The sequence below is a fragment of the Gavialis gangeticus genome, unplaced genomic scaffold (genome assembly GCF_001723915.1).
Source record: "Gavialis gangeticus isolate Ggan-Ray unplaced genomic scaffold, GavGan_comp1, whole genome shotgun sequence".
In the NCBI taxonomy this organism is placed as follows: Eukaryota; Metazoa; Chordata; order Crocodylia; family Gavialidae; genus Gavialis; species Gavialis gangeticus.
The window spans coordinates 66,352,938-66,364,261 of NW_017728995.1; the positions used below are offsets into that span (position 1 = coordinate 66,352,938).

The 11,324-nt window shown below is 47.0% G+C and overlaps 1 protein-coding gene across 1 annotated transcript in view; it reads left to right on the forward strand.

Annotated features, from left to right (window-relative positions):
* NME9 (NME/NM23 family member 9) overlaps nt 1-11,324 on the forward strand; it is an 18,825-nt gene that overhangs the window by 7,126 nt on the left and 375 nt on the right. The window contains exons 4-7 of the mRNA XM_019503786.1: nt 574-677; nt 3,628-3,699; nt 6,324-6,440; nt 7,501-7,573. Of these exons, the coding sequence (XP_019359331.1) occupies nt 574-677; nt 3,628-3,699; nt 6,324-6,440; nt 7,501-7,573 (366 nt within the window). The remainder of the gene's footprint in view (nt 1-573; nt 678-3,627; nt 3,700-6,323; nt 6,441-7,500; nt 7,574-11,324) is intronic.

Below are 11,324 nucleotides of genomic sequence, written 5' to 3' on the forward strand. Positions count from 1 at the left end.
AATAATGGTGGGTGGGTGTGTGTGTGTGTAAAGATTATGTGAAGTTGATGCAGATGTTCACAAGATTTTTTTCAGCAACAATTTGCACAGAGCTCATCTGAGCTGTTCAGGATCCACATCCCTTGCTCTTATCAAGATATCAAGACCAAACCAAATGATTAAAAAAAAATTTTTCAGCCCCATGCAGTTCACTGGGGTTTGGCCCTAAACTGACTCACACTGCTCTCTTTTCTACATCTTGCTTGCATTTCTGTTTTGGTCTTGCATTCTGGTAATATGATGGGGTAACGTTTGAGCTCATATCAAGCAGCTTAGTTTATCTGGGCTTTGAACACCTGACCCACACTCCTATTTTGGTGAGTAAATTGTGGGATTTTTCTTCCTGATCAATTGTGTTCAGAAACAGCCCCTTTTCAATATCCAAATGACCCTGATCAATCTGATCTGAAACAGCTATGGTCAAAGCTGATTAAAAACCTGCAATGGCCAAGTTATTTGTATGTGCCTTGCCTAACTAATTCTGAGATATTTCAGTGCTGTCTACCATGATGATACTGCTTCTCTCCTTGGCAGTTGTTGATGTGTATCAAGCCTGGTGTGGTCCATGCAAAACGGTAGTGAACCTTTTCAGGAAAATAAAGAATGAGCTTGGTGATGACCTTCTGCATTTTGCTGTGGTAAGTGATAACAGAGAAGCACTGCTTCCTATGTAGCAAATACCTATGGAACCAGCAGCCGGTGAAATGTATTGGCTTTCTTTGCAGTATCTGGCTGATGTATCCATGTTGATCTAGGATTTTGAAAAGGGAGATGCACTGCATCGTCGCATATAACACAACACACATCTTTCTCCAGTGTAAAAGAAACTAGAAGCCTTTCTAAGATGCTAGGGGCCCCATATTATTCAGTTAAAGATCAAAGGAAAAGGAAAAACTTCTTTGGAATGTGCATTAATTACTATATTATATATCATGTAAAAAAACCACCCCAAAACTAGGCAAAAATAATCAAAAGGTGTGGTTTCTTTAGTCCTGTTGGCATTAGCATTAAATATACATCTCTTCTACAGATTCAGAAAACAAAATCTAACCTTCTGAGCATCTTGACAGTCCTTCCAGTGATTCAGTGAAAGTTATTTCCACACCTGAGTTAATGTTTCTAGCTAGACTTAAACAGTCTTCAGAGCTTTGAAATAGAAGCTATGTTACCAGGAGCAGTTAACAGACAGCAAAATTGCAGAAGAAAGGCTAGTCCAAGTAGTGGAACCATTAAAGACCATTAAAAAGGAGAGAGGGTTCTTAACACCTGTGAAATGAAGAGTTTAGAAGGAATCAAGTAGATTATAATGACTCATGAAGTCAATTGACTCCTTCCTTTATTGCTGCCTGAATAGAAATGCCGCTGCCCCCACTAGGCAGTGGGTTTTAAGCTTTGGGTAGAGCAGGAATCAAAAGGGAGTGCAACTGCCCCTGGATGTGTCCATGCTCCAGTTCTTACTTATGTGAATGGTTCCCTTGAACTCCATTTACTTAGTTATGACAGTGGGGAAGCTGATATGTGTGAAGATTTGCAGGATTGAGTCCTTATCATTCTGTTTCTTATTCCTTCTCCAAATGGGAAAAGACTTCATGCCTCCCCCTCATTACATTTATAAAAGGAAAGGATTTTTCTCTTAAAATAATGAACACCTCACATCTGAGCCTGAAAGAGAGAATGCTTTCACCAGTACGGAAAACATATATTTCAGCTTAGACTCAGCTCTCGGCCAAAAAGAATATGTTATATTCAGATTTACAAGTCAATACTCAGTTGTAAGACAGCATTGCTCTACGCTCTGTCTTGACACAGATGTATGACAGCTGTAGTGCGAGAATGCTACATCGGTGAAGAAAAGCACTCAAAAGTTGCAAATGTCCGTGTTAAGGATTTCTGTGTAATTAGAACTTTATTCCAGTCTCAAGTCTGAGTGCATTTGTTCCAACCAAATCCTCGATGGACTTCACAATACAAAATCTTCCATCTAGAAACCAGTCAAATTTGTTAGCAGCAATATATGCCTGTCATACCACTTACAACTTCAGGTACTCATAATTAAGGTAATGAATAGTTGAGAACTAAATAAATGTTACATTGCATACATAATAAACATTCTCAAGCAGTAAGAAATGCATCTTAGCAAACCTTTCTGGGAAAGGGTTTTATGGTGTCTCATATTTTATCACATTTAGAAATGCACCTTAAACAGAGCAACATGGTCTTATTCAGAGATTGTACAACATATTTGCCATTGTAAGGATACCAGGTTTGGTTGACAAAGGCCATGGGCAGACATGCTGCTTGAAAAGCTGCAGGTGCTTTTGAAGTACTCCAGACAGTGCGGGCAGATATTAATACCTGAGGAAGTGCTTCAAAAGTGGTTGAGATGCTTCAAAGATGACCTGGAAAAAGAGGAACATCTTTGAAGTGCTTCATTTTGAAGAGCTTCCTGAAATGTCCACATCCTCTAGCAGTCCTCCAGCATCCCACAGTGCTCTGCTCCCTTCTCCTCCCGCATAGAGAATGAGGGGGCAGACAGCCAGTGAGAGCTCTCCTGCGTGCTTGCTCTCCTTGAGAATCTCCAGTGACAAGGTTGAAAGTCATGCAAAGACTCTTGCTCTCCAGCCCATTTGGCTGGAGAGCAGGGATTGCAAGCATTTCAGATGCATGTCTGTTCATACCCAAAGGTAACTGCATTTATGTCATTGACTTCCTTAAGAGGACAGACTTGCAAAGGTGTAGTTGGGCACCTGGTTCCCAAAGGCTGGTGCCCTGGTTGCACCCCCTTTCCCCCCACTCCCCCCAGATACACTGCTGTAGACCTGTGAACAATTGACCACAGGGTGAAAGGGGGCAGGGCTTTATGACATGTTGGCTGCTCCCCAACAACTGCCTGTAGTGGGCACAGGTGATAGAGGGGTGAATTACCATGGGGTTAGCTTTCACTTACCACAGGGTAAAAGTGTCCGCAGGCAAGCTACCAGGGAGCCCTGCTCCTTTTACCCCTATGGTAAATTGTTCACGTACCCATAACCTCCGTCATTCAACTTAATTCTACACAATGTTTTGCTGCCACACCAAATTCATCTAGCACACATTAAATGGCTTAATTGGCTATATGAGGGCCCTCAGCATGGTAGGGAATCAATGGTGAGTGAAGGTGCTTCTAGTGGGAGAGGGAGAGACATCAGCATCTGAAAATCAGATATACCAATAACACCATCAGGCAGGCCTATGTGATTGTACCCTCCTTTCAGTCATTAAAACATTGAATAAATCATTTATGTAATGATTCATATAAGCTGATTACAAGGTTGGAGGCACATCTGATAATGGGGTAATTTAAAGATGGTGCTACTTGAGTAAAGAAAGATGATATTTGCTTTTATTAAGATCTCATTATTTTAAATGTCACTAATAATTTCTGCATAGTATAATAAAAACCATTTTTAAGAAGGCTTTTCAGGCCCTCAGACAAACAGGGCAGATCACACAAAATATTCCTCAGTACTTTTTTTGGATATGTATGTTTGCTGTTCTGCAACAGAAGAGGTCAGTATAAATGAATTCTTTCTTTCACATTTTATTTAGGCTGAAGTAGATTCCATTGATGCTCTGGAAAAATATCGAGGAAAATGTGAACCTACTTTTCTCTTCTATGCAGTGAGTGAAAATACAAATTAAATTGGATACATAGGAGTAAACTTGACTTGCAGTTGAAACATTTCACTTTCAAACTCTATTCCTTATAATGCAGTTAATGTCTTTTTCATTCACTAATAAGTAACTGAATAAGAGAGAAATGAAGACATCTTGGTGAGGGGGGAAAAAGAGTTATGCCAGGTAATTTTAAAATTAAATAAAGGGCAGACAATGTGGAAAGATCCAGGAAATTTGTTTTCTCACACTATGGAGAGTCAATGTTTGTGCTGAGTTAGAACTGATGGCTTGTAACAGGGACCTCCTAACCCAGGGGCGGGCAATTATTTTGGGCAGAGGGCCACTTGCTGAGTTTTGGCAAGCCACCATGGACTGCATGACAGGCAGCCCAGGGCAGATAGATCAATACTAATTTTCTAAATTTTTTAGGGGCCCTGCCAGTTGGGTAGAATGGCCTGGCGGGCTGCATCCGGCCCCTGGGCCGCGTTTTGCCCACCCCTGCCCTAACCCCTGCTACCAAGTAAAGAGGGGCAGCACTATGTGCCTGCAGAGCTACAGGCGGCAGAAACAGGGCTGCAGAGGCACCAACCAGTTTGCTAACTATGTAATGGGGAACCCCTGTCCCGTAGCAGGCAAAGGGTTTTGTGATGAAAAAGCAGAGGCCTTTTTTGAGTAGGGTTGCCAACTCTGACTGAAGCTATTCTGGGAGATTTTTTTTTTTCCTCGACATGACTTAATGTCATTAATTGTACTGTTCAACCTGTTCACAATATCAGTCTCCCGGATTGCTTTCAATAGTCACCAGGAGATCGATGTTGATTCCAGTAGACTCCCGGTCAAGCTGGGAGGGTTGGCAACCCTACTTTTAAGTCTGGACAAGCTGAAGTTGGAAGGGGCATAGCCTAGGAGCCATATAAGCCCAGTTCCTGGGCTGAGGAGGCTGTCTGGCTCAGACAACAGGAAAAGAAGAGGCTCCGTGTTGGGAAGCAAGGTGGGAAGGACTGCAAAGAGATGTCGTACAGTGTGTGAGGCCAGAGGAGCTGAAGCTGGGGCACAGCCAGTGATTGAAGTGGGGAGGCCTGTGGAAAGGCACTCTAGAGAGCTGGTGCATTTTTGTTAGGATTTGCTGGTGTTTCTGTAGCCACGAGGCGTGGGATGTCTAGTTAGGAGTAGGGAGGCCACCGAAGGGGCCTGATGTGAGGATGTTGTGTGTTCTGTCAATGGAGGGGCACTAGATGGAGACCACCAGGCCCTGGTGGAACCAAGTAGGGCAGAGAGACTGAGTTTGCTCCCAGCCAAGATGCTCAGAAGGGAGTTTTGAGCCCAACTGAGGACAGAGAAGCCTTGCAGAGAGACTGAGTATGTCATTCATTGGGCCGGATAACAGGTGGCTCAGTGATAAGAAGGGGGAGAAAGGCATCTTTTTCTGAGGACTGCTTCCCAAATCCCTTGTAGGTAAGATCATGGCAGGCAAGTACAGGGTAGTGTCCTAGGAAGTCCTGAGTCACTTGCCAGAGGGTGCCAGAGCCGCATTGGAGGCAGAAGCCTATTACAGGGCTATCTAGGCCAATACCTCATCTCCAGCATTGTCCAGGACCATCTGGTGTTGGAATCTGCTAAACTGCTATTTTAGAAGAACTGGTCCTCTGGAAGTTTCTTCTTAGCCCTGTTCATCAGAGTTTGGCTCTTGCCCTGAAGCATGAAGGTGCAGATCCTTTCTTAAAGGTGGAATTGCTGTCTGTAATGTGGGTGTAGACAGATTTATATTCCCATCCATTCATTCCACATGTGGCCACAGCTGCACCACAGACCACCTCACAGACCCATGCCCATGACAATGCTGGGCTGTGCTGCCTGTGCCTTGGCCAGGACTGAGGGTGGACAATGCAAAGGAGGAGCTAGATTTACAGAGCACGCTCTCCTTTGCTCACCCAGACACAGGCACAGTGCCCATCTTAGCTGTATTGTGACACTGTGCGCTTGGCTGCTATTGACATGGGTAGCCAGAAGGTGTCACACATGGTGGACCATCTGAATGCTGGGGCAACTATTTTGTGGGACAAGGGTGAGCTTGGCCACTTTGGGATGTCAAGGAAACTTTGGTGGGTCCCTTGTACCAAGTAGCAGGGAAATTATACCATGTCCTCATGCATTGGCCAACACCAGCCTGACTATCCTCTTCTCCTGTAACTACCTCAAATGGAAAGAGACCAGGCTGGAAGCCAGGGCACCTCCACCCAGATGAGAATACATCACTGTAACTCCTCCCTGTGGCAGCACAGCTGGCCCCATGCCACAGCTGGCAAGCTCTAAGGAGCTCCCAGAATATTGTCTGTGGGGTGGGGGACAGTGCATGAGCCACAGAGTATCTATCTGATTCAGCCTGTCTCCCTTATCTTATATTAACCAAGTAGTGCTCATCCTCACAGGCCCCAAGCTAACTCCTGGTGCCTTCAGCTACCACTTTCCCATTCAGTTTGGAGGAGGTTCTTTGCCAGCAATTAAATTAGAATTGGATTTTGCCACATCCCAACACTGGAATTACTGAAAGGTCTAACCAGACATGGGGACTAATGAAAAGAGAAGGTGTGTCCCCTGACTAACCAGCTTCATTCGATGCCTTTCAGGGAGGAGAATTGGTAGCTGTTGTAAGAGGAGCTAATGCACCATTGCTCCAGAAAACCATCCTGGAACAGCTAGCAGCAGAAAGGAAGGTCCTAGAGCATGGAGCAGAGCGTGTGGTGGTAAGCAGGGCCTTCATGTGTGGTGTCTGAGGCGTGGGCCATAGCACTTCAGGGCCATGTAGGCTCAACCCTGCCTAAGAAGCATATCTTCCCACAGCCCCTTGCTTCTTGTGTTTCCAGAAGCCCTCTCCAAGCTGGGCTCTGAGGCACTGAGTTGAACTGGAGTTTGTCATGGCCATAACTTTTTCTGGATCTGTTTGTCCATTCATTCTTTCAAGGCACCATCACAACAGGGTTCATGGCCTGGGCTCCCTGGCATTGGACAGGGCAGAATGCCCCACGCTGCATACTGGGATTTGACTCTGAGGTGGCAGTATGGGAGACCCCATGCTGCTGCAGGCTGCATGTTCTCCAACCGTCACTGCCTCTGCACCTAGGACCTGTTGGTTGGGAGCCCCTGATGGAGCTTCACCCAGCTCCTCTGTGGGTGTGTGTGTGTGGATCTGCCTCCCAGCAGCTCTGTAATAAAGGGCTGCTTGGTCTGCACTGCATGATTCCAAGACTCTGAGTTACTGAATGGGGGTGGTGGCTGTCTTCCTTTTAGAGGGGCACCCTGACCTCATATCAGCACAGCCAGCAGCCTGCCCAGAGAGCTCCAAAGGACAGTGTGGAGCAGTATCTTCTGCTCTCAGCACTCATTCCAACTACACAGACCAAAGGTCAGGCTCCATTGCCCTGTCCATGAACACAGGGCACTAGACCACACAAAGATGACACAGCACATTGCTGCCAGTTCCTCTAGGCCAGGCCACATAACCTTGACCTTACAAGTTTGCATGGTGCAGTGATGCATGTGCTCATGTGTAGATGTGAATGTTCAGGATCCCCCTGACAGCGAAAGGGAACTGGATCTCTGATCTCACCTGACCCAGGAACTAGTAGGGAGGGAGTGGTAAGTTAGTACCTCCTAGCCCAGCTGTACAGCCCAGCTACTAGAGCTGGCTGTGGAGGAACTCTCTCTGAAGCCAGATGCAGAGTGGTCCCAGCCCTGCATGGTGAGACTGGTAACAGGTAGCATGAATCTTGCAGTCACTGCTAATTCCATTGTTCTCTTTTCTAGATCAAGGATGAAACCCTCTACAAAGAAGAAAATCCAGCTGCCACTCAGAAAAAAGAACAGGGGGGTGAGCAGGGTAGGTCGCCCTGTCCCAAATTGCACAGGGCACACTGAGCCACATGAGCTTGAATCTTGCTGCCTTGGACACTACAGCAGGCTCCTTCATACACTCCCCACCCCCTGTCAGGCCATAGAATGGGCTTCTTCTTATGGCTCCCCTCAGCCTCTGCAGGGTCAGTACATGGGCTGGTATCCCCCACAGCTTTGCAGCACTGTTAAAAGCAAAGCATGTCACAAAGGGTACATTTGCCTTTCCCAAACCAGTGACCACGTGGAGGACAAGCCCCAGTGTTTCTGCTCTCTGAGGGCCTTTATAAAGGCCATTCTTATCCACATCAGGCAAAAGAGGTCATTTGTGATTCTTCTTCATAAAGGCTGGCTTGGAGGCCAAATTACAGCCTCTTTGCCAGGCTGTGGTCTCCAGCTCAACCTATGAGCCGCTGCATCAGCAGAGGAGATGGGAATAGACCTGCCTATTGGCAGTTATGAGACAACCTGCCCCTGGGGTTTCTCCTTTGTAACTCCTGGCAATATAAGAGTGCCTTGTTGTGTGGTTGTTTATAGTTTCATAGTCTCATAGTAGGTAGGGTTGGAAGGGACCCGAGCAGATCATCAAGTCCGACCCCCTGCCATGGCAGGAAAGAGTGCTGGGGTCAAATGATCCCAGCCAGGTGTTTATCCAGCCTCCTTTTAAAGGCCCCCAGGGTAGGAACCAGCACCACTTCTCTTGGAAGTTGGTTCCAGATCCTAGCCACCCTGACCGTGAAGTAGCGCCTCCTGATGTCTAGCCTGAATCTACCCTCTGCCAGCTTGTGACCGTTATTTCTAGTCACTCCTGGTAGTGCTCGGGGGAACAGGGACTCCCCCAATGCCTGCTGGTCCCCTCTGACTAGTTTGTAACAGGCCACTAGATCTCCCCTGAGCCTTCTCTTGTGGAGGCTGAACAGGTTCAGGTCCCATAGCCTCTCCTTGTAGGGCCTGCCCTGCTGACCCCTGATCATGCAGGTGGCCCTCCTCTGGCCCCTCTCCATGTTGTCCACATCCCTCCTGAAGTGCGGCGCCCAGAACTGGACGCAGTACTCCAGCTGCGGCCTGACCAGTGTTGCATAGAGGGGGAGTATCACCTCCTTGGACCTGCTTGAGATGCATCTGTGGATGCATGACAGGGTGCGGTTGGCCTTCCTGACTGCATCCCCACACTGCTGGCCCATGTTCATATTGGCCAGAATAATGACTCCAAGATCCTTTTCTGCCTCTGCACTGACAAGAAGGGAGTTCCCCAGCCTGTAGGTCTGCTGCTGGTTCTTCCTCCCCAGGTGCAGTACCCCGCACTTGTTAGTGTTGAAACCCATCCTATTCTCCTCCACCCGACCCTGTAGACTGTCCAGATCCGATTGCAGCCTATTCCTTCCTTCTAGCGTGCCCACTTCACCCCACATCTTAGTGTCATCTGCAACTTTGAACAGGGCGCATTTTACCCCTTTGTCCAAGTCGCTGATGAAGATGTTGAACAATGCAGGCCCGAGGACCGAGCCCTGGGGGACCCCACTACCCACATCCCTCCAGGTCAAATAAGACCCGTCCACCACCACGCTCTGGGTGCGGCCCTCTAGCCAGTTAGTGACCCATCTGACTGTATAGGCATCGACACTACAGTCTCCTAGTTTTTTAATGAGAATGGGGTGAGAGACCATGTCGAAGGCCTTCCTAAAGTCCAGAGAGACTATATCCCCTGCGACACCTGCATCCAGGGATTTGGTGACCTGGTCATAGAAGGCCACCAGGTTGGTCTGACAGGACCTGCCTGTAAAGAAACCATGTTGGCTGCCCCTAAGCATAATCTCCCTTGCTGGTCCTTCATGGACATGTGCCAGGATAATTTTCTCAAAAAGCTTCCCCAGAACTGAGGTAAGACTAACGGGCCTATAGTTTCCTGGGTCGTCCTTCCTCCCTTTTTTGAAAATGGGAACCACATTGGCCCTTTTCCAGTCCTCCGGCACGTCGCCAGAGCACCATGAGTGCTCATAAAGCCGTGCCAGAGGTCCTGCAATAACCTCTGCTGGTTCCCTCAGCACTCTGGGGTGGAGATCGTCCTACCTTCCTACCGTTTAGCTCCTACCTTCCACTGAAAATAACCCTATCAAATGTAAGTATGGGTGTCCTTCCTTGCCATGGAAGGAATCCCAGTGAATTACTGGCCCCAGAGAGCAGTGAGGTCCACAGGCTGACTGCACAGTAGTAAATAGCTTTTCTGCTGATCAGTAGTAAATGTGTCACCTGTCAGTCCCCTTGAATGTCCTTGCGTTCTTCTGCAGGGGGGTGAACAGGGGAATACAATCTCCATTCTCACTGCTCTGCAACCCTCTCTCTCATCCCCTCTTTCCTATCTCTTTTCATAACCAAGAAGCCCTAGACTTGCCAGGACTCTAATCATTTTGTTCCCCTGCTATATCTATTGCATTGGTATGACCATGCTGCTGTGTGCTATTCCTTACATACCCAAGCTTTTTTGACTGCTGCTGGCCATAAGGGTCACAGAAAATTCTGTGAAGTGTATTAGGATTTCAGAATCTCCCCTCCTATGTGCATTACTTTGCATTTGTGAACACCTGAGTGCCATCTGCACATTCCCCTCACCCAGTTCAGTCCTCTCAAGTTCCTCAAAGGCTTTGCTATAAGAACTAGTCTGGCCTAAGGGATAGGCCACTAGAAGAGGGCCAGAGAAAGGAGCTAGAGTCCAAGGAACCTAAACTGATGGGGAACTCCAGCAGAGTCCAAGTCACAGGGTGAGTTAGGGTTCTAGAGTTGGGGACTAAATTACGTAATTCCAGGGGGAAATCAAGGGGCAGTCCAGATCACAGAATGAATTGAGGTTCTGGAGTAAGGCCAAATTACCAAAGCCAAGGGGAAGGATTTCTTTGGGTGTTTGGACCAACTATGTAGCTGGGATAAAGTTAGATGAGTTTTTGAATGCAAGATTGCTGCTGGGAAGAACACCCTCCCCATTTTAAGTCCACCTGTAGCAAACTGGGAGGCCCTAAGTGTGGCCATCTGGTTCATCAGCTGGGGTCAGGCTGCTGTTACAACCTCTGGTTTAGTCAACTGGACAATTAGTTCTGGCTGGGTTGCTTGTCAGGGGCCCTGACATCCTCCAGTTTTAACTTAATTTCTTCATTTTGAGTCATCTGCAAATGTTGCTGCCATTTCCACTCTGTTAAGAAATTTGGTCAACACCATCTGGCCTACATCAACCTCTGGTGACACCAATTGCTGACTTTTAGCCATGTTCAGTTGTGCCCATTTACCCCTTCTCTTCCTTTCATCTCAGCCAGTTTCTGGTGCATAACAGCATTTTGCCTATAACTCCAATGCTGCTTCATTTTTCTAATAGCTTTCTGTGATGGGCTTTATCAAAGGCTTTCCGAAAGTACAAACAGATTAAACCTGGCAATGCTAGAACAAAGTAAGTGAGAAATGTTTAAAGAGTGATTTCAAGAAAAAGCCCAGTTATGGGTCATCCAACTTATGTACCACAGCAGTGCCACAGCACCTTGGATTTTCTATTACCATAGACAGCTTAAGTAAATACTGAAACATGGGGCTAAGAGAGCAGAAGACTCCTCCATTGTATTGCAAGTTGCTCACCGATGCATTGGCTGAAACGAACCTTGTGATAAATGGCTGTACAAAGCTACTGTAAGTTGCCATAAGTTGTATGAGCTTTCTCTTACTTTGCACATTATTAGCCTTCTCTCCCCCCCCCCCCC